The sequence below is a fragment of the Haplochromis burtoni genome, unplaced genomic scaffold, assembly GCF_018398535.1.
Source record: "Haplochromis burtoni strain Fernald_Lab_line unplaced genomic scaffold, NCSU_Asbu1 Contig_371, whole genome shotgun sequence".
NCBI classification, from domain to species: Eukaryota; Metazoa; Chordata; class Actinopteri; order Cichliformes; family Cichlidae; genus Haplochromis; species Haplochromis burtoni.
The window spans coordinates 165,838-187,492 of record NW_024582732.1 but is presented as its reverse complement, the minus strand read 5'-3'; the positions used below and the strand labels follow the sequence as shown (position 1 = coordinate 187,492).

The 21,655-nt window shown below is 40.8% G+C and overlaps 1 protein-coding gene across 3 annotated transcripts in view; it reads left to right on the top strand.

The window, feature by feature from the left end:
- The window catches only part of LOC102307518 (collagen alpha-1(IX) chain), a 31,587-nt gene continuing 9,932 nt past the window's right edge, over positions 1 to 21,655 (top strand). The window contains exons 1-18 of one of the 3 annotated variants that reach the window (XM_042228961.1): positions 1 to 198; positions 3,596 to 3,631; positions 4,603 to 4,688; positions 6,017 to 6,088; positions 7,646 to 7,775; positions 10,310 to 10,706; positions 11,095 to 11,175; positions 12,678 to 12,695; positions 13,082 to 13,171; positions 13,249 to 13,284; positions 16,655 to 16,726; positions 16,925 to 16,969; positions 17,055 to 17,090; positions 17,193 to 17,216; positions 17,307 to 17,360; positions 19,945 to 20,016; positions 20,378 to 20,416; positions 20,573 to 20,629. In XM_042228961.1, the coding sequence (XP_042084895.1) occupies positions 170 to 198; positions 3,596 to 3,631; positions 4,603 to 4,688; positions 6,017 to 6,088; positions 7,646 to 7,775; positions 10,310 to 10,706; positions 11,095 to 11,175; positions 12,678 to 12,695; positions 13,082 to 13,171; positions 13,249 to 13,284; positions 16,655 to 16,726; positions 16,925 to 16,969; positions 17,055 to 17,090; positions 17,193 to 17,216; positions 17,307 to 17,360; positions 19,945 to 20,016; positions 20,378 to 20,416; positions 20,573 to 20,629 (1,374 nt within the window). In that variant the 5' untranslated portion in view covers positions 1 to 169. The remainder of the gene's footprint in view (positions 199 to 3,595; positions 3,632 to 4,602; positions 4,689 to 6,016; positions 6,089 to 7,645; positions 7,776 to 10,309; positions 10,707 to 11,094; positions 11,176 to 12,677; positions 12,696 to 13,081; positions 13,172 to 13,248; positions 13,285 to 16,654; positions 16,727 to 16,924; positions 16,970 to 17,054; positions 17,091 to 17,192; positions 17,217 to 17,306; positions 17,361 to 19,944; positions 20,017 to 20,377; positions 20,417 to 20,572; positions 20,630 to 21,655) is intronic. The other 2 variants (XM_005947293.2, XM_042228962.1) reach the window with 2 other exon arrangements.

Here is a 21,655-nt window from a genome sequence, read left to right as displayed (position 1 = left end):
AATGCTTGAGCATCCCCTGTGCCACTCCGGTTAATCCCTCAACATGCGCAGGTAGGACCGACTTCTAGGGAGGGAATTTCATGACCGCGGCTCCTTCTGCTTCTGCATCTCGACTGAGCGCCTCTCTGCCGAGCTCTGTCTGTGTCCCGTCACGGAGGGGGTGTGAAACATGGCCCTCAAAGTCTCCGGTTTGAGGAGGTAAATATCTCAAATATCTGTCTTTCTGTCAGGGCTCTTCATAAATTTTTTTTAAAATTAATTCCAAATTTATGCAGAGCCATTTCACACTAACTAATAATAAATTTGTAATCTTTATTTAGTAGGAGGAAATGGCTCCATTTTCTCTTTCTCATAACTTTATGGGTGTAATAAGAATCGTCTGAGCATAAATTAAAGAAATTAGACGTTTGTCTTTTAATCCAACCACATCTATGCACACGTCTTCGCTGTTTCCCTTCCGGCTGTTAGGATAAAAGAGTTCTTATCTGAATAATACCACCGGCTTCAACAGCACTGAACATTTTCACATAGATACTGTACTCCTCAAAGTTTTTGTCCACACATTTCCTGCTACAGTCAACTTGAATATGACTGAACCACATGGCCAGTTGCTTCATGGCCAACAGCAATCCATTCTTGGGTAATTAACACAAATGGGAGAGCATTAATTATGTCAAGAGTTGGCAAGCTGGCTTGCTCTCAGCATTTTGGGAGTGCCTAAGGGGTACTGAAACATGCACAACAGCAAAGGGAAAGTCTGTCACTTACAACCATGTCAAAAGCCAAAAGACGATGAATCGGGAATTCAGTCAGGAGTTAAAGGAGAAGGCACATCATTACCTAACTGAGCTGAAAGAATGATTACATGAAAGGATTGTTCTAGGAATATAACAGAGGCTTTGTCTTGTCTTCTGATGGTAGAGGTAGGGTTTTCTTATATATTTCACTTCTAACCGGTTTATATTTTTTCATCAATTTTTATCAGTTTCGTCAGTGACAAAGTAGCACCTAAAAGATTTATTATTAAAAGGGAGTTTTTCATTCCCAACATCTCTATGAAGCGAAGCTTTCTCTTTCTTATATTTCTGTTGTTGTTTACAGAACTGTAGGAAGAAGCTAAATATAGTCAGATGGAAGACAAGCTTGGTGAACAGTTATAGGAAGAAATCCTCCAAGGAAAACAAAGAAAAACTCAAATCATGCTTCAAAGAAAATACTTACCTGTCTTAGAGGAATTCTCTGACATGCAGGGCTATAAATTTACTTGCTTTCTTGCTGAGAGTAAGATGAAGAATCAATACTACTCTTTTACTCACAAGAAGCCAGTTTCGGAAAGATAGACTGTTGAGTGTTGCAAGATCAAACTAGGTACACTTTATGTGAGTGTGTCTGAATTCATCCATTGCACTGTAAACGCACATCTATCCACTGCACAAAGTTGTTGTGTGTCTTAAGTAGGATTAAAACTTTAAAAAGTAGAATTGAAACCTTAAACTTAGCTGATAAAGCTGCTGCTTTAAACTGATTAGATATTTCTGCCACAATAGAAAATGTTGGTGTGTCATGCAATATTTATCACGGTACTTTAAAGAAATCTACTATTAACACCACATATTTCCAGTAGCCTGTCCTTTTTAGCTTCTGTTGTAACTACAACAACTGAACTCTGACTGCTAGATTTAGACATGGTTAACTTAGTTAGGAAAGGCTGAAAGATTGAAAGCAAGGTGAACGATTGCTCAAGTCTTGGCAAATTTTCCGCAAATGTCAGGCCCTTTAAAATAAGAATAAAATCATACATTTGAGCCCCATATAGCTGCACTAGTCTAGAACAGTGATGGATTGGTGCTTAAGACAGACAGCCCACTGGGGCTCTGAAGATGCTCCTTTAACGTGAAGGGCATAGTGTTTGAGACCACACCTCTGAAGAGGCCTTGCTGACTTAGCCATTAGTCATTTCTTCAGACACTACACACACACTGGTACATATTCCTCAAGCAAACACACACATTAGCAGGAGAGTTCACACTCTAGAGGTGGGTTACGCCCTCAGTAACATCACCCCAACCTCATCCATTTCTCAGCTAGACAAGCTGCAGCATTTGCCTTCAGAGGAGAGGCCTCACTGTCTCTATCAGTCATGTTGATGACGGATTCAGAATAGCTGTAGAAAGCTTTCATAACACAGGACACATAGAGGAAGCTAAAGCGGCCGAGTGTGATAATACAAGTGTGAACAAAATGTAGCACTGCTCAGACACTTCAGCTGTGAAAGATAACCTCAAAAAGCTGTGTAGCTACTGCTACTGGCGACTGTGGCTCAGGGGGTTGGGAATCGCATCTGTAACCGGAAAGTAACCGGAAAGTCACCAGTTCGATCCCTGGGCTCTCTGTCCTGGTCGTTGTGTCCCTGGGCAAGACACTTTGCCCTACTTGCCTACTGGTGTTGGCCAGAGGGGCCGATGGCGCGATATGGCAGCCTCGCTTCTGTCAGTCTGCCCCAGGGCAGCTGTGGCTACAACTGTAGCTGCCTCCACCAGTGTGTGAATGAATAGTGGTATTGTAAAGGGCTTTGGGAGCCTTGAAAAGCGCTATATAAATCCAATCCATTTATTTATATCAGCCACCTTTGGCAATATTTAAGTAAATAGAGAGATACTTCAACTGAAAGTTTTGGTGAAGTATTTCATTGATGCTCGTAGTAATTAGTAAATATGCACATAAGTTCATGCCCTCATTGAGAAAGCTCTCCATATGAAGGATTAGAATTTGCCTCGGAGACAACCAGGCAGAAATGATCTGATTTAAGTTACACACGAGTGGATGGAGCCATTGAAATACAGTTTGTTTGCCTGCATAACACATGATGATGCCCTCTGAGCATAGCGATGAAAAGATCAGCTTACCCCTGACTTGTAGTAATGGTTTTGAGGAAATAGTAAGGCTGCTTATTTTCTGACATCATTAATTCTCTAAATGAATTTGCTAAATGGTTCCAGTGTGAAGCTGACTGCTGGCCGCTTGTTGACATTTTAGACATACAGTTTTTGAGGTAACCTTGTGATGCATTTACTAACAGAATATATGTCTGATATATGACAAAAAGGTTATTTATCACTTTATGTCACCAATAGCTAGTTTGCCTGTAGTCAAACTAGAACATTTCATTAGAACAATGAAACTATGCTCAATAAAAAACAGTTATGAACAAACCAATTCTAGACATCTGCATACAACACACAACCTTTGCAGAGGTCACGTCAGAGTGGCTCATACACTGTCTCATACACTTTAGTATGACTGGAAGTGTTTTTAAAAACCTAGCTACCTCCCCCTGGTGGCAATTAAAATTAATCCCGCTTTAACGCCCCTCCATGTTCATGTCAATTTTCAAACTTGGAAGCTGCTTACAACTTTTTCATTCAGCTTATACGGTAACACATTTGACATATAAGGAGCTTAACCAACTGTTTCCCAGCCTTTTGGAGCTGGGAAATATTGATAGTTGATAGTTTTTTCCCGCGCACCAGGCATAGTGTAATTGTTTCGATTTGTCCCTGATATGCTGCTTTCTTCTGACCACTACTCATGCTAGGGCCTTCATCTGGGTCGGATTTTCTCCAGGACCCAGGTCAGACTGACTACTGTTTCTTTTCAACTATTTAACTATTTATCTATTGCTATTATGTGCTGTGTTGTTCTACTCACAGCATGACTATTACGTAATTGCTTCTTCGTCTTCTTCTGTTTTACTGGCAGTTGGCAATACAACCCATTTAATTAGAGCAGGTAGTTGTACTGCCCTCTAATGGAAGAGAGTGTAATTGCTCTGCCTGTTTCTCACGTGGGTCGCTTAGAGCAGCGGTCCCCAACCTTTTTTGCGCCACTGACCAGTTTATGTCTGACAATATTTTCACAGACCGGTGTAAATACAACAAAATAAAACCAGTACCGTTGCCAAAAAAAGAAGATTTAATCATAACACAGAGAAAAAGACCCAGGGAAACGGAGTTAATGATAAAAGCAATTAAAAAATAACGATAAAAACCCTGAAAATCATAAATTTCACACCCGAGCCTCAACTCTCGCGGCCTGGTACCAGACCGCTGGCTTAGATTACCAATCATGTGAAACCAGATAATCTCCCACGGTACTCTTGATCATTTCTCATGGCACACCTATGTGCTGCGGCACAGTGGCTGGAAAACACTGGTTTAACCCCTTATTGAAATAAAACTGAAATGACTGTAGTACCTTTAAATTTACCATAGATCACTATAATTACTGTAACGCAGTGAGATGACTGATTTATCTATGGCTCCGAGGTTTGGATTTCTCCAAATTAAATATAGTTGATCTTTAAATCATGTCGCAAAAATCTTTGTTCCATTCAAAATCTAAAAGGTACTTGTCAAACAATTTCTCCAACTTCATGCACCATCAACATCACATACAGCATTTTTCTTTTTCTCCTTTATCTTAACTGCAATGCAAAGAAAACACAGAGGTCACCTGCTACGTGTTATTCATGTGTTGTGTTATAAACTCAGTCAAAGAGACCTGTGAGTGTGATACTGATGTTTCTCCATCATTCCTGAACAGAAAGCAACCGTGCCATCTATTGATGTCGGCTTACTCCCCCATCTGTGTGGCTCTTCTGTCCTTCCTCCTCACTCCAGCTTTTGGTCGTAAGTCACATTGCAGCACAGTGTGGAGTCACCTGACACAACACAAATCAGAGTCCCATATCTTACATGGATTACACCATTGCTGTGACTCTGTCTTATAAACACAAAGAAAGAAGGTTACTGTTAACACCCAAACGCTGACCTTTGATAAGTCAGACTCATCATTAGAAGTCACAAATCAAAAGCCATAAATAGTATATTATTGACATATTGTGCCGGTCTGTGTGGTGGCAGTACATCGGATTAAACGTGCACTCAGATAATCGCGGCAGACTCACTCCCCGCTCTTGTTTGGGGCAGATTGTGCACCGCTTTGTGGATTTCGCCTCATTATCCAGGCGCACACATGCAGATGCACGTGGCATTTTAAACGTGGTTCATCTCCAGCTCGTTGCACTAATGACTGGCTTTCTGAGCGTAACGCTGCGGCAAGCAGTAACTTTTAACAACTTGAGGCCCACATGCACAGTCAGATAAGTATTTAGTGGTGGTAAATATGGGATTATAAATATCGTCTCACCACTTTATCTCATTTCTCAGCAGTTTTAATGGGGATGTGGGAACGACTTCCAGATGTGTTGTGTTCACGCCGCTCGCTGTCAATGAGCTGAGTCAGCTCATTGACTGGGGAGCCCCTCTGGCTCTCACCATCTTCGTTTCCCAGAGTTATTCACGAGGATTTCCTCCTGAACAACTGCACTGTGAGGAGTCAGGATAGCGCCCTCCTCTGGCACATCACACAAATAGATTTTCTGTGACGATGAAAGTCTTTTTCACTAGAAACTCTATCAACTGTAAACCTGTTGTGATGTAAAACCTGTCCATTATTTTATTATGAGCATAAAATTATAGAATAAATGTGTAATATTAATGATGAAAGCAGAAACAGGATGGTGGTGGGATGTTAGCAGGTTGTAATTTTGATAAATCGCTTCCACATTACCCCGCTAAAATGTTCCTAATGACATGTGGCTTTTTCTGCCTGTTGTAGTTTCTGACGTTGGTGGAATATTCTGAACAGGGCGCTGAGAGATCTGTATTATAAATTTCAAACACTGCTTTGATTAGTCTGAACTGCAACTGTCTTAATGCTCAATCATCCAGCTAAGTAAATCCCAAAAGGCTGATTCTGTTTATCTGGATGTAGCATTTTCAGCTACATCCAGATGAACAGAATGAACCTTGTGATGTTAATCCAGACCTTGCTTCTCCTTTGTTGCTGTCTATGACAAATGAATGAAAGTGGCCAGTATTATATATTAGCCTTGCCACATTTAAAGCAAACAACAAGTGCGGCAGGATTTTTTCTTTTCTTTTTGTCCCATCAGAACTGGACCTGAACAGACTGGATGGAGATTCTGTCTGCCCGCCAATAAGAAGTGGCCAAGATGACCTTCCAGGTAAAATACTTAGTGGGACACTCTTTGAAAATATACAACAGAAGCTTTAAAACAACAAATCCAAGTCTAGAAAATCCCAAAAGGAGAAAAGGAAGGCGGTGAGTTTAATTGGAGGAACAGGGTGGGCTGCCTAATGCCTCAAGATTTCAAATGAGGCAAATAAAATGTTCCACTTGAGTTTAACAAAACTGTAGAACAATACAAACTCAGCAGCTTGTAACCGCTTGGCACTGCTGCTCTGTTCACTCCTACACATCTGCTCACATGCTGCTCTGTGGTTTTAAGTTACTTACAATAAAGTAAAAAGCGTCTTTGTTTACATCCTGTTCATAAGGAAGAGTTTACACTTTAAATGTATGGAAAGACTATTTGGCAAGGATTGGAAATCAGCCTGCCCCATACAGTGAATGCACCTCATTAATATTTTATCCATGCAAGCTCCTGTAACTCCTGCCAAGTTAAACTGTGTCAATGTAAATACAACAAACATATGTAGTAAATGTACAGAAGCTGAAGCGACAACTGATTCGCTGCCTTGTCATAAGATCATTTCAAAACAGGCTGCACTGCACATGAAAGCTGTTTCTACAAACGAGCTATACAACAAAAGTGCTGATCACTACTTTATGCATGAATGTAACAGGAATGGTGTGACACAAAACCGCTAACAATTATATTATTAGTGTGAGTAGATGTGGAATCACAGACAGTAAAATCAAAATGATTGTTATTGAAATGTTTAAACTTACATTAGTGCTCATGTTATGTGCAGTGCTAATGCTAATGCTATTGTTGTTCTCTTCACACTAATGGGATCAGCACTAATACTGCAAACCCAGTTCTGTTCTGAATATGTTGGAACATTATGCAAAATGTAAATTGAAACAGTATGCAAAGATCTGCAAATCTCGCAAACCAGCGGTTCCCAACCTTTTTTGTGCCACGGATCAGTTTATGTCCGACAATATTTTCACGGACAATATTTATGTATTGCTATTACGTGCTGCGTCATTTTACTCACAGCATGACTACCATAATTGCTTCTTCGTCTTCTTCTGCTTTACTGGCAGATGGAAACCCGTTTAATTAGAGCAGGTAGTTGTACTGCCCTCTAGTGGAAGAGAATGAAATTGCTCTGCCTGTTTCTCACACGGGTAACGGGCAGTTTATGTCCAACAATATTTTCACAGACTGGCCTTTAAGGTGTTGTGGATAAATACAACAAAATAAAACCATTCATAACACATGGGAAAAGACCCAGGGAAACCGAGTTATCGATAAAAACGATTACAAAAAATAACGATAAAAACCCTGAAAACCATAAATTTCACACCCGAGCCTCAACTCTCACGGCCCAGTACCAAATGACTCACGGGCCGGTACTGATCCGTGGCCGGAGGGTTGGGGGACGCCGTTGTAAACCCATGTTTTATTCACAATATGTGATATTTGCTGCTTTTTTAATATTTCCAGCCTTTTACTGGCCCATCTAAATGTTTTTGAGACGTGTTGCTTCCATCACATTCAATCCTGCCATCGTGTCATTATCCCATGTAGGGTTTGATCTGATCACTCAGTTCCAGCTGGATGTTATTCCCCTGAAAGGTGTGAGGAAAGTGGACGGCTCCACAAACCTCCAGGTGGCCTACCGCCTCGACAAAGAGGCCAACTTCCAAATTCCAACTATGTAAGTAAAGCAGGGGCATCTTTAAAGAAGCTGATTTTTTTTTAAATGTCTAACAGCACCAGCCCTCATGCAGGTGTTGCATTATTACAGGTCTGGCACAGATGTTGCTGCTCGGCGAGCGGCGTATAATTGTTTGAGGAAAAAACATGTCAGGACGTATTTGGCATCTCTTAGAAACACAAAGAGTCAGAGTATTTTTGGATATGTTTGAGTGAGTGCAGAGAAATAGCAACTAAGACCCTGATTGAAGCTGTTTTGTCAGGATAAGAGAAAAAAAACATAATTCACCACTTCTTTTTTTTTTTCTTTTTTTTTTTTTAGCTAACTTTAAGTTGTACTTACCTTCAGACGTTTAGGTATGAGTGTACCATAGCATGTACTGACAACAGTTCTGGCTTCCTGTGAGGATCTTTGCTAGTTTGTAATTAAAGGTTAGCTGTAGTAATCTGAATGTTTAAAGGACAACTTTTTTAAACATAATTTTTTAACCATGATCTGCAAATGTTACCATGTTAACCATCATTTCCAGTAATAGGCACACAGATTGTGTTACTTGCCTGTTTGTTTGTGTGGTGGGAAGCGTGAGAAGGGCTTCAATATTTCCCGTGGGCTGTCACGTTTTGTTTTAATGCTTCTAGTGTAATTACTCCTGTCAGTCCTTTTAATAATAAAACACAACTATAGTGGGCATTATTTGAAGGCTAAGTGGAATCCTACCTGGGAGACTAAGAAGTCACTCTCGGGGGCTTTCATAATGGGTCGCAGTCACTACACCAGTTCTCTGACAATCCAATATAAGTAAGCACTTGGCAATAGTGGGAAGCCACAGATAACTTTTAACGGGAACAGACCTACAGCAGGGTGGCCGAGTGGTTCAGTGGTTTACACTGTTGCCTCACAAGTCCTGGGTTTGAGTCTGTTAGCATGGACAATATTCTCTGCATTGTCTCCCGCTACTCCTGCTTCCTGCCACAGCCCAAAGCCATTGTTTGTGTCTCTGTTTATGGCCCTTTGTTAGACTGAGTACCTGTCCAGGGTGAACCCCACCTCCTGCGAGGGGTTTGTCTGCTAATATCACATCATACCTGAAATACCAGTTATCAGTTTGGCACTTGGCACATGGAATAGTTTAACCTCCACCTTTCTTGATGAAGATTTATGGGAGAAGAAATGCTTTATTTATGCCAAAGGTTGGGTTTACTGTGGTAAAGCAGACAAAACATGAAAAACAACTTAGCTCCATAAAATAAATATGTCAGTGTCACAACCCAAACAGTAAAGAAGGCATTCAGTAATAACAGAAATAGAAAATACAAAAAAGTGGAGTGGGTAAAGAGTATAAAAGGTAATAAAGAATATGATACAATAAAGAGCTGAAATCTGAAATGAATGCAGGTGTTGTGGCAGCAGAATTGAAGTAGATGTTAGAGAAAGTGTTCAGCTGCATGTCCAGATGGCCAGGATCCTGTCAAAAATGGACATATAGTAAACCTGGGGACCTGATCATTACAGCAACTAAACTATCAAGATTTCCCCGGTGACATAGCCTCTTAACATGGACCGACTCACTGCAGACACATGTCGGGTCAAGATTACAGCTGGGGTTTCTTCTAGCCACATGTTAATCAGTCCGTTTTATTTAAAAACCACTTGAAGTCTTATGTTTAAAGATCTTAACCCTAACCCCAGATGCCCAATAACCTGGCAAATGTTACATGTTAATTTCCAGTAACTTGTCCTAGAACAAAATGTTACGTAAGCAGAGATGCCTCCTGTTGTTTCCCAGCTTGCCCGCTCCAGTCTGTTTTGGCTAATCTGTTCCTGGAGGCCAGCTTTCCTTCGAAGCTCTTATGTAAGTTGCTGGCACCCTGCATCTATGCCCCTTGGTTCAGTCATGCTAAATGTAAATACTTGTTTTTCCCCCCCACCTCACAAGTCCAGTCGCACAAGCTGTGCTTTGAAGTCTTTGCTTCAGCTGCACTCCTGCTCTTGTCGTCTGCAGGGCAAAGGCAGCACATACTCGCAGCACTTAGCTGAAGAGAAAGCTCTTCATTTGTTTTATTGGGTTTTTATTACCTCACCTTAGTTATTTACTAGGTGGTAAAAGGCTGTAGTGCCCATCTATGAATGCACCACCCACTGAGATGTTGGCTTGTCAAAAACACAGAAAGCACCAGTCTGGATGCTAACCAGGGTAGCATATTGTGACTGAGCTACTGATTTATGCACTGAGACAGCCTCCCTCACAGTATCTGATTTTTGATATAATAGCAGAATTTAAAACCTCTCTTTGTTTCTTTGAAGTGTGTGCCTTTAATTTGAATCTCAAAGACAATGACGACAGGGCTTTGAGTTATTTTTACCCAAGTCTTGCACTTGATTTGATGGTAGTTTTGCTAAGTGCTGATCATAAATTAACTCTGACATCTGAAATATTTTGAGTGTTTTTATCCGGCTGGGTGAGTGGCGGTGCATTTTGGTGTGATTGGCAGAAACCAGAAGATTTGAACCCCTGCTCCTCACTTCTCCCTCAGACTCAACTTTCCTCGTGGCTTCCCAGATGAGTACTCCTTCATGACGACCTTCCGCATGATCAAGAACACCGTGAGCAAGGTGTGGAACATCTGGCAAATAGTTGATGAAGATGGCTACAAGCAGGCCGGATTACGGCTGAATGGCGACGAGCAGGCTCTGGAGTACTTCCTGACAGGCCCCGATGGAAATCTGCAGACAGTCACATTCCCCGGCCTTTCTGTGCTCTTTAACACAAAGTGGCATAAGGTGATGATTGGCGTAGAGCACGACCAGGTCACGCTGTATGTGGATTGCCAGCCTGTTGATCAGAAACCCATCAAAGGCAAAGGCTCCATCAACACAGAGGGAGACACTCTTATTGGCAGGCTGGATGCTGATCCCAACGCCTCCGTAGTGGTAAGCAAGTATGGAGAACTGCCTGCTCTATTTAATAATCTTCACCCTCCTTACGAGCATTATCAGGGAAATTGTGCTCTTTGAGAACAACACATTCAGGTTTATGTGTGTGCTGAGCTCTGCTATAATTCTAAAGTGCTGCTGTCACGGCAAATCTGCTCAGCTGGGTCCCAGTAGGAAAAAAGGATGGGGATTTGGGGGGGAGGGGGCGACTTAATCCGTGCAGAAAATCACATTGGTGGAAAATCAAGCTCAACAACCCATATAGACGGCATTGATTCCAAGCTACAAAGAAGTAACAGCACCACGAAGAAGCATTTCAAAGCCCTTTCTTTTCTCAGTTTCATTTATGAGAATAATTCCACATGTTACCATGTCTTTTTTACAGTTTGAGCTCCAGTGGATGCTGATACATTGCGACCCAAAGAGAGCCCAGAGAGAAAGCTGCAATGAGCTGCCTCCCTCTGAGGTACAGTAGCGGAGACAAGGATCTGCTCAGCATCTGTTGTGGTTTGTGGTTTTACTCAGGTTGATGGAGCTTCCAGTATTTTTGAAGGGAAGCGGCAGAAATGCTGAGACAGAGCTGCAGAAGTGTAACAAACACCTCGCCAAGCAGTTTTACGCTTTAGCTCTTTATTTTTTATTGTCAACATTGAGCTGTTGTCCTACAAACATTTGTTGGAGGAAGAGCTGTTTAGGAGCTACTTTAAACCTACAGACTGTATATATAAACTGTGACACCACCCACTGGTGCCTGGACTTAGCATTTTGAAGTAAGGGTATTGGTTGCAGCCATATTGGCCTTCCTTTTGTTGTTTTAAAAAAATAGAAAAAGTTATGATATCATATTGTTAGCTAGTGTAAACACTTATTAGCTAATTTGCTAACTTGGTTAACAAAGCATATCCACAATTAACTGTGATATTTAAACGGGAGCTAACTTTGGAGGGTTAAAAAAGACAGCCTTAAAACAAAATTTATTTAATGTGAAACACAAACAGCCCTCTCTATATGCAGTTTTATTTTATTTATGCCTTTTTACTGTTAGCTAGTGTCAACACGTATTAGCTAACTTGGTTAGCAAAGCATATCCACAGTTAACTGCAATATTTAAAGGGGAGTTAACTTCAATAGGTGAAAAACAGCCTTAAAACAAATGTATGTATTTAATGGAGAAACCAAACAGCCATCTTTATGCGGTTTTATTAGCAGAAAAGGGGTAACTTTAACCCTGTTACACCAAGTGCATCGTAATTGATACATGAGGCTTTGAGCCCTTTATTATATTATCAGTGTGATTTCTTTCTCCTAAAATCTGATGTATACAGTCAGACACTACTATGAGCAATTAACTGCACAGGATGTAGCAAGAAAGAGGGTTTTTTTTTGTTTGTTTTTTAAAAGCATAATTAAAACGTATACGTAAAAATAAAACTAAAGTACAGGAATAGTTACTCCTTGTGCAGTTGACTTTTTCAACTGCACAAGGAGTTTTCCAACCCCGGGAATATTACTCTCTGCCTCAACAATGTGTCCCAGTTATTCTCTGTTTATAATTTAATTTATAATTAAATATTATGTTTCATTTCTACTGTGATTAATGAGATGGCTGCCTGCGATGAAAATGCCACTCTGCAGTCTCACATTTCGTGCTCTGTGAACTCTGCCGTGCAATGAATTAGGATTAGTGAGAATTGTTTTTATTTTTTTTTAATTCAATCACTTTCATCAAAATGTGACTGATTGTACACCCTGTGGACAGATTCATTTCCTGCCCTGGTGCACTCTATTAGCTCTCAGGCTAACACGGGGAGTGTGGGTACTGTTTACGGGGCTTTGTATTTAAATGACAGCATGACATCACTCACTGCCGTTGTTGTGAACCAGAGCGCTTTTGCTGACACTTTTGGTGAGGGTGGTGTGACTACTTTCACTAACTCTCCCTTTATCTGATTTCTCTTGCTTCTTCAGATGTATGCCAATGCTGAGGTATTTATTTTTCATCTCTACTTTCTTTTTGCTTTGTGATTTTAAACCAATAATCTGTTTCAGTGCTTCAGTTGCCTAATTGCCTTAATGCTTTGTTCTATATCTAATAAATGGTGGTGATATTATTTGTTTTTAGCATTGCATAGGTTGACCATTCTTACATTTGTACATCAAATCATGTGCCCAGAAGTGACTTAAAACCAGGTGGCACAGAGATAATTTCCATAGATTATAACTAAATCTGTGAAGAAGAAGCCTTTACGCTGAAAAAGACTTTATCTTCTCTTCTACACAAGTGTTTAGATTGAACGTTTAAATTCAGTTATCTAGCATTTCTCAAGTTTTCTGTGATAATATGTTAATTGTTTGTTTGTCTCTTCTGTCAGCCTGAAAAATCAATCCCAGGCCCCCCAGGTACCCCTGGCCCAGAGGGCCCCCGAGGGCCAGCAGGAGAAAATGGCAGAGATGGAAGAGATGTAAGTATTTCCTACTTCCATTAGCACAGAGTGAGTATTTTTCTCTCTTATTTGACTTCTTTTATTTATCTCTCCAGGGTCTTCCAGGGCCTCCTGGCAGTCCTGGCGCTCCTGTGAGTATTAAACGCAAAATGATTTACTGACGACGTACCTCGAGGCTGCGTTCTCCCTCTCAATGTGTTTGTTTGTCATATGATACCCCAGGGAAATGATTCACATCGCGGCTCAGTTACACAGTTTCAAAACAGATTTGTCTGACACAATATGACTCGGCATTGCTTACTATGATAACACTTCTTTGTAGACCAATCCTGTTACTTCTGTAGTGTGTCTCCAGTGAGAGAGTGTTGAAATAATCTGGGTAAATTGACTTCAGAACATCCACCTGGTCACTGACAGCTAACAGTTATTCTGGCAAAGTTTCCTACACTGAAAGTGTAACATGACCAAAGTCAGTCTGAAACCCTGATACTTTATCAGGACCTCTAACCTCTTGAATTACAGGACTCAGTGTGGGAACTACCCTCAAGTGGCTGTTAGAGGAGTTGCAGTTTTTGGATCTTTCTTGAAGGCTTCTTTTTTTCACCCTGGAGGTTGCTCCCTAATTACAATCCATTCCAATGTTCATATATACTAACTTTAACAGTGCACACAGTGGTTAGAATTATCTCTTAACAACAGCAATGGGATGTGACATATAGAAGAGGTTGGTGTGGATGAATGGGTCAACAAAACATTGGACTTTAATTCAAAAACAATGTAAACGGAATATCAGTATAAATCTCTTTAAGACAAAAGTCTGGATTTCAAATGGAAAGCATCAGTGATGCTGTAGTAATCAGCAGCTACTAGGTCAATTCTGGTTTTTTGAAAAACATGCACAGTGCAGCTTGGTAAGTTACGAACTTAAAGGCACTTGTTACATCTTATTTTTTTGTTGACAAGGGCCTGTGTTCATAAATACTTAATATCCAAAGGCTTCAACAGGAAAAGGGTCAACTTGGGTTAACATAAAGTTTTTTTTTAATGCTTTTCCTGTTTGGTACAGCCAAATTAAAAAGCTTATGAAAGAAGAGTTGTCAGGCCAAAATGCATCTACTGCTTCTACTTTAACTTCTAATCTTCTGAAGATGTGGTTGGTTAGCATATGGCTAAACACAGCAAAACCCAAATAGAGATCTGTTGGATAGTAAGAGGTTAAATAGGTTAGTGTCACAGAATGCGGTGGCAGACTGTGGAGTAGCAGTGAAAAGGAGGACCCAAAATACAGGACTCTTATAATGAACAGTGGATTTATTTACAGTGAGTGGAAAAACAACATGACTATATACAAATCCCAGCACTGTGGCCCTGTGGCGATTCTCCCTGAATCCAACATAGTGCAGATGTCCATGAAAGGTGAAAAGTAGCAACTCCAAAAACTCCTGTTCCCAACACCGTGACTCCAAAAGCACTCTGCTCTCCGATTCCCAGTAACACACAAACGCACTCAGGTTAGCAGGATTAAACGAGTTTTGACTCCAGGATCAGCGCTGACTGGAGCTCAGCCACACTCTTAAATAGGGCGCTCTTAACGAGGCCATCAGCTGCAGTTGGTGATGGCTGAGAAGCGGCAGGTGTGGCAGCTTCCAGCGTGGGAACACTTCCGGGTCGCAATCCCTCAGCAACCCAAAACATCCAGGAATATGAATGAACATAAACACACACAGGGAGACGGAGGAAAAAGGATACACAACAACCAAAACACTACATACGGAAAAATAGACATAAATACAGAAATACATGAGGCCTGGGTCCCTAGGCCCAGGCCATGACAGGCTGCGTCATATGGCTGCCTCTCACAGACGTTTTTTCCTGTTAAGAGTTTTTTTATTCCCACTGTCGCCAAGCGTGTTCTCATAGGGGGAGGGGTGTCCAAATTCATGGGCTGCATCCTCCTGGCGCTGCATTTATAGACCGATTACGTCACAGCGACGCGACAAAGGCTGTCCAAATTCGAAGACTCCTCCAAATGCAGCTGACAAATGCGTCCTCCTTTTCCCCAAATTTGAAGGATGGGTCGGGTGTATCCTTCGTCTTCCACCATATCCCAGAATTCATAGTGCGCCCCAGCCAATTCCAGTTTCCAACAATGGCATCAGCTACTTAGTTTTAATATTACTCTTTCTGAGTCTGAGATATTTTTAGGCGAGAATGTAGCTGTGTAAACTTCAAATATCTTCTTGGTTTATCAAGACATCACATATTTGCAAAAATGCTCCGATGTTTTCAGAGACGTCTGTTACCCACCAGCTCGATAGCTAGCTGGGGCGAGAACACCAAACTCCCCGCACATCGTTTTCAAACCCCCGCGGTCTTTTGCTACTCAGGTTAAACATGATATATAAGTCACTTAGAAAACTTATAAATGTTATTGTTTGGCTTTTTTCAGTGTTTTATTTGTTTGTGAGTAAATCGGTTTGGCTGAGATTAAAGTTATAGTTTTAACACAGCTGAATAAATGTCAAACAGAAAACTGATTAAACAGAAGTGTGAAATGATCGAGAATTTACGCCAGTGTCCTGTTATATTTTAGATAGAAAGATGCAGGAGGGAGACAGCTGCTGACACAAAAGGCTAGACCGTCCAATTTTGCAGCCGCTCACTTCCGGCCTACCCGACCTTCGGAGGATCCGGCCCACGTAGACCGTGAAGGCCAGGTCCTCAGGAGGATGCAGTCTATGAATTTGGACACCCCCAGGGGGTCATTTGCTTTTTGGGGTTTTCTCTTTTTTCTTTGTATTATTTCAGGGTCTTTACCTGACACTAGGAAGCGCCTTGAGGAAGCTACTGTTGTGATTTGGGGTTATATGAATAAAATTGAAGTCTTGGTGTTGCAGTATACTTATCTTTCTTCTACCAGTTTAATTTGATCACAAGTAGCTTTGTCACAAATAAATCAATTTCCTCCATTAAACGAATGGCCAAAAATAAAAAAGGGGGAGTGCTCAGTGGGTAGCGTGGGTGGGAGTTCTCATATGATGTGAATGCCACTTAATGTGCTGCTATAAACTACTTAATATAGCAGTGAAATCTTGACTATGATGCCCTGTTTTCTTTCATTCAATAATAACTGAGATGTCTTCGTGACTTTGTAATAAAAGTGTACAACAATTAAGTTTCCCAAGAAGAGTAGGCGTTCTACTAAAATATTAGCATTTATGCTAAAAGAGAAATTTAGGAATAAAGGCATGCTAAGTAGCAGACACAAGCCTGGTTCAGATAAAGGCCTCATGTTAAGCAGTGCCTTTGTCATTCACAGTCACGCCTCCTTTGTTTTCGACATAGCCTTACACAAGCTCATCTTGCGGTTGATTGTCGAGTGCGGCCCACCTTTCATTGATTAAATGTTGACTGGCTCTGCCTCTGTGTATCTAAGCAACGGGGCAGGAAGATGCAGGAAGAAGATAAAACAGTTTTATTCTTGTTGTGTCTGTTTCCTAGGGCAGCAAAGGAGAGCAGGGGGAGATCGGTCTTCCTGGACAGAGAGGCCTGCCTGGTCTTCCAGGACCTGCTGTAGGAAACAGCACCTGACACACATTTTTTAATACCTGCCAGTGCTGCCTGTTTGTGTGTGTGTGCGTGTGTGTATAAATATATGTATGTGTTTCAAGCTAAGGATAAAAATGTGCTCGCTAAAAATTGTTACAAACATTCTGTGTTGTAGTGTGTAAGGATGCCACATTAATTTGACCGTATGTTGACTATCTGCAGGGTTCAACTGGTCCAATGGGTCCCAGAGGGCCTGTAGGAGAGAGAGTGAGTCAACATTTACTTTCATTCAAATCAATGATTTACAGGAAATAATTGACAATGTACTGATTTTCTCTGCTTTTCATCACAGGGACTTCCTGGCTTTCCTGGACCTCCAGGTCCTGCTGTAAGTGGAAAGAATTCTCATTTAAAGCAACATATGCATATGGAAATGACACTAAATGACGACGATGTGATAAATGCTCCTTCTTCTGTGTCTCCTTTCCAGGGTCCAGCAAGAGAAGGACCTCCTGTATGTGTTTGCTACAGATGTTGATGTTTTGTTTCTCACATGTACATGGCCTTACTGGTGAATTATCTGGTTTCTATTCATGTCTGGCAGGGACCTCCTGGAAAACCAGGAACCCCAGGAGATGAGGGGAACATTGGACCAGAGGTCAGAATGTTTTTGTGGAATAGGTGTACAACATAAAGTCAAGTCCCATAAAAAGAGCTCCCACAGCTTGCTTGTGGAAGCATGATATTGCAACCCATAGTTGTACTTTATTGCAACAATGATGTTGGTGAGAATTATGACAGGAGCTACACTGTTGAAGCTTGTGCATCAATGCCACGCTGTTATGGGGCAGCCATGTATGAAAATGTGTTTTTGTGGAGGTAGGAGGTAAAATGATTTTGAGACATTACTGCTCCAGCAATGTCTCAACTTCATATTGTCATAAGTTGGCTGTGCGAGCTGTTTATTGTGGACCCAAACACAAGACGCAGGAGTAAACAGGTAATTCTCATAAGTGCAAAATTCCAGGAACACACAAGGAACCAAGCAAGGGAATCCAAAAAGATAGAAATGAACAGGAAGCACGTATTATCAAGGAAACTCAGAGCAGGATGAATGTTAGGGTGTCACGCAGCTATAAGGGATGACACAACAATGAACAAGCGGAGACTGAGGCAATAATAACAGGTAACAGATGGGACACACAGCTAGAGACATAATAAGATGGGTGGAAGTTAAAAGCAGCACAAGACTCAGAGAACGCCCCTTGCCAAAATAAAACAGGAAGTGCAACACGAATCAGCAGGGGGGATAGGATTACCTCGACACAGTGGTAGGATAGAAAGATCACACAGGTGTGCGTAGAAAGACAAAGATGAGACAGAAGGAGGAAGTGAATAAAAACACAAAGGGAACAAGCTAAAAGATAATGTGAGAGTGACCAAACTAAGAATAGTAGACTCAAATAACCAGACTTGAAAATCAACCATAAAAAACCCACAAAAAAAGGAGGTAAACGAGACTTTAACACAAGGGCACAATAACCAGGAAAGCAAATACGGGTTAACTAAGGAACACAGAAGCCAAAACCAAAGATAACCTCAAAGAATGACTTCAAATAGCAAGAAAAATACAAACAGGAAATGTAATAATACATAACACCAAGAAAAAGAGAATACTACTTTTTAAAGGCAAACAAACAAACCCAGAATAAAAATCAAAAGAATAAAGAACTAACTGAAAACTTTTTAGTACTTTTAAAAGACATCTTATCAGTTCCAAAACAGCCACTACATCAGAGAGGACCTACTCAGCTTAAGAATTATAGGCCTATCTCTAAGCTTCCATTATTATCGAAAATTCTGGAAAAAGTAGTTGCAGATCAACTTACCACTTTTTTAGAAAAACATGAAATTTATGACAAATTTCAGTCGGGTTTCCGTAAAAGTCACTCAACAGAAACCGCATTACTTAAAGTCTCTAGTGACATTATGATGTCAGCTGACTCCGGAGCATCCTCAGTCATGGTTTTGGTGGACTTGACATCTGCCTTTGACACCATTGACCATACCATTCTGATTAACAGGATCCGGGACGTAGTCGGTGTGTCCGGTCTGGCTTTGAAGTGGTTTCAGTCACACCTCTCCAACAGATCTTTTAGTGTTTTTGCGAATCGGTTTATGTCACATTCTAAAGATCTGACATGTGGGGTACCGCAGGGTTCAGTTCTGGGTCCTATTCTTTTTCTTTTGTACATGTTACCTCTAGGACTTATAATTAGGCAGTTCCCTGAGGTGTCTTATCACTTCTATGCTGATGATATTCAGCTCTATTGTTCTTTTAAGCCGATGGAAGTCCATAAACTGTCCTCTTTAATTAAATGTTTAGCTTCCATTGAACAGTGGCTTGGTGACAACTACTTACAGTAGAACTCTGAGAAGTCAGAAACATTAATTATTGCCCCCGACAACCAGATATCTCTAATCAAACAGCATCTTGGTTCTCTTGGCTCATCTGTACCTTGGTGTGATCTTTGATTCTGCCATGTCCCTAGAACAAAACTCTCGCCAGTTAATTAGGAACTGCCTTTTTCAGCTAAGAAACATCTCCAAACTGCGAACTTTGCTGTCTAAATCTGAGTTAGAAATGGTTAGATGGTTGGCTCGCTTAGATTATTGTAACAGTCTTTTTCTTTGTTTGAGCAAAAGGAATCTTGACTGTCTCCAGTTAGTCCAGAGTGCTGCTGCAAGGCTTTTAACTAAGACACGAAAAAGAGAGCACATTACACCAGTGTTACGTTCATTACACTGGCTTCCAGTACATTTCAGAATTCATTTTAAAATCTTGGTACTGACTTTTAAAGCTTTGAATTGTGATGCCCCTGCTTACATTTCTGATCTTTTAGAACCCCGCGCTCCCTCTCGAAGCCTGAGATCATCTAATCAAAGGCTGTTGGTAGTCCTTCGAACATATTTTAAAACCAGAGGTGATAGATCTTTTAGAGCGGTGGCCCCCAGGTTGTGGAATGCTCTCCCTCCATCATTATGTTGCCTTGATTGTATTTATTCTTTTAAAAAGCAGCTTAAGACTCATTTATTTAGATTGGCTTTTAATTAGATTTGTGCTGTGTGTTTTATTATTAATGTATTTTATGTATTTCTGTTTTATATTACTGTGAAGCACTTTGTGGTTTTTAGTGCTATATAAATAAAGTGATTTGATTTGATTAAATGTGTTATTGCAGGGTCCACCTGGGCCTAGAGGAGGACCTGGGGTTCCAGGGCCTCCTGGCCCTCCTGGCCCACCAGGGCGTGTGGTAAGAACCTGATCCAACACTGGTTTTATTATCATGTGAGACTTTATTATTTCATACATTTCCTACGTTATATACATACATGGTACAACAGCGCACATGGGGTTGTCTACCAATCAAGGTTGGTAGTTCGATCACCGGTACTTCCAGTCTTAGTTCTTAGCGATGCTAACAGCACACATTGTAACTAGCCCTTTCCTTGCGGACGAATCTCGTCCTGAGCTCAGATCTCTGTATGAAATCACGAGCATGTGATGGTCCCGCATGCAGCCGTCTCTTTTCACACATTCAAATCTGGAACATAGATTTCTGTGAACGTCTAACCCCCTGTGGCTGTTTTAGATCTCACTCTGCTGTGTTTTAGGGACCGCCCGGTGCCAGCAATGAGGGAAGTGGGGAAGCTGTGAGTGTTTTTCTGTCTTATATGCTGCCAAATTTTTCCTGGATGCATGGCAATTGGAGTGGTGACAGTGAATTTGTGACCAGAATGAGTCATGTTAAAAAGAGGCTGGTAACAGCCACGCTTGTTGAGTATCTGACTGGCTGTGTATGTTTATAGTGTCCTGCTGCCTGCCCTGCTGGACCCCAGGGGCTGCCTGGGTTACCAGGGATGAAGGTGAGGAATGTTAATGAAGGATGTTCAGTGATTCAGCTAATTAAAAGCCAAACCAGACATTTAAATTAGTATTCTTGTCAGACTGGGAGACGTTTTTTTAAATGTTTAGGTTATCATGGGACTGCAAAAAATCTTCATTTCTATTCCATCTAATATCATTCTGCAAGGCGTAGCTTTAGACTTAAAGTTTACTTAATAGGCTGTGAAGCTCAACATCTCATCATCCTTAATAAATATGGAATGACTAACATCAATGCATCGATAAGTGTCAGCAAGTCAGCAAGAATGAACTGTAGAAACTCAGACTCTGACGATCAGGTCAGGACATTATCCAGAGTTGTCCTTTCTCACATGTAACTCAAAGAGACTGTATATAAAAGATGGATTCAGATCTCTGGATGTGACAGCACCCACTGAGTTTTTGACATTAGCATGACATTAGCCAAATGTTATTTTTTCTGAGCCATATGTCACCATATTTTGATAAGCGAGTGGCGTGCTAATTTGTCAGCTAACATTATCAACCGTGTTTACCAAACGAAGCACAGATATACATAGCTATAATTAGGGCTGCATGCCACATTAATAACATAATGGAAATCCACACAACAAAGTTGAAGCATAGAGTTAATGGATAAGCAGACGATTTTATTTAAACCATTTTATTTGTCAAATAATTGCACTGAAACTGCTCCAAAAGGTACCAACAGCAAAAATAAGGACTCCTGTTCAGTCATTCGTTTTAGTGAAGGTATGGCTTTGCAGACAGTGATCAGCTGCGTATGATTCAGAAAATAATCTGGAAACATTCTGTAGAGCCCACAACAGCTTTTGTACCGTGCTGTAAAAATGCTTTTAAATACTGTTTAGTTGTTCATTTTAACAAAGCTGGCACGTTAGATCCAGAGTGATCATGTTGGCCTTTTGTAATGATAGATAGATAGATAGATAGATAGATAGATAGATAGATAGATAGATAGATAGATAGATAGATAGATAGATAGATAGATAGATAGATAGATAGAT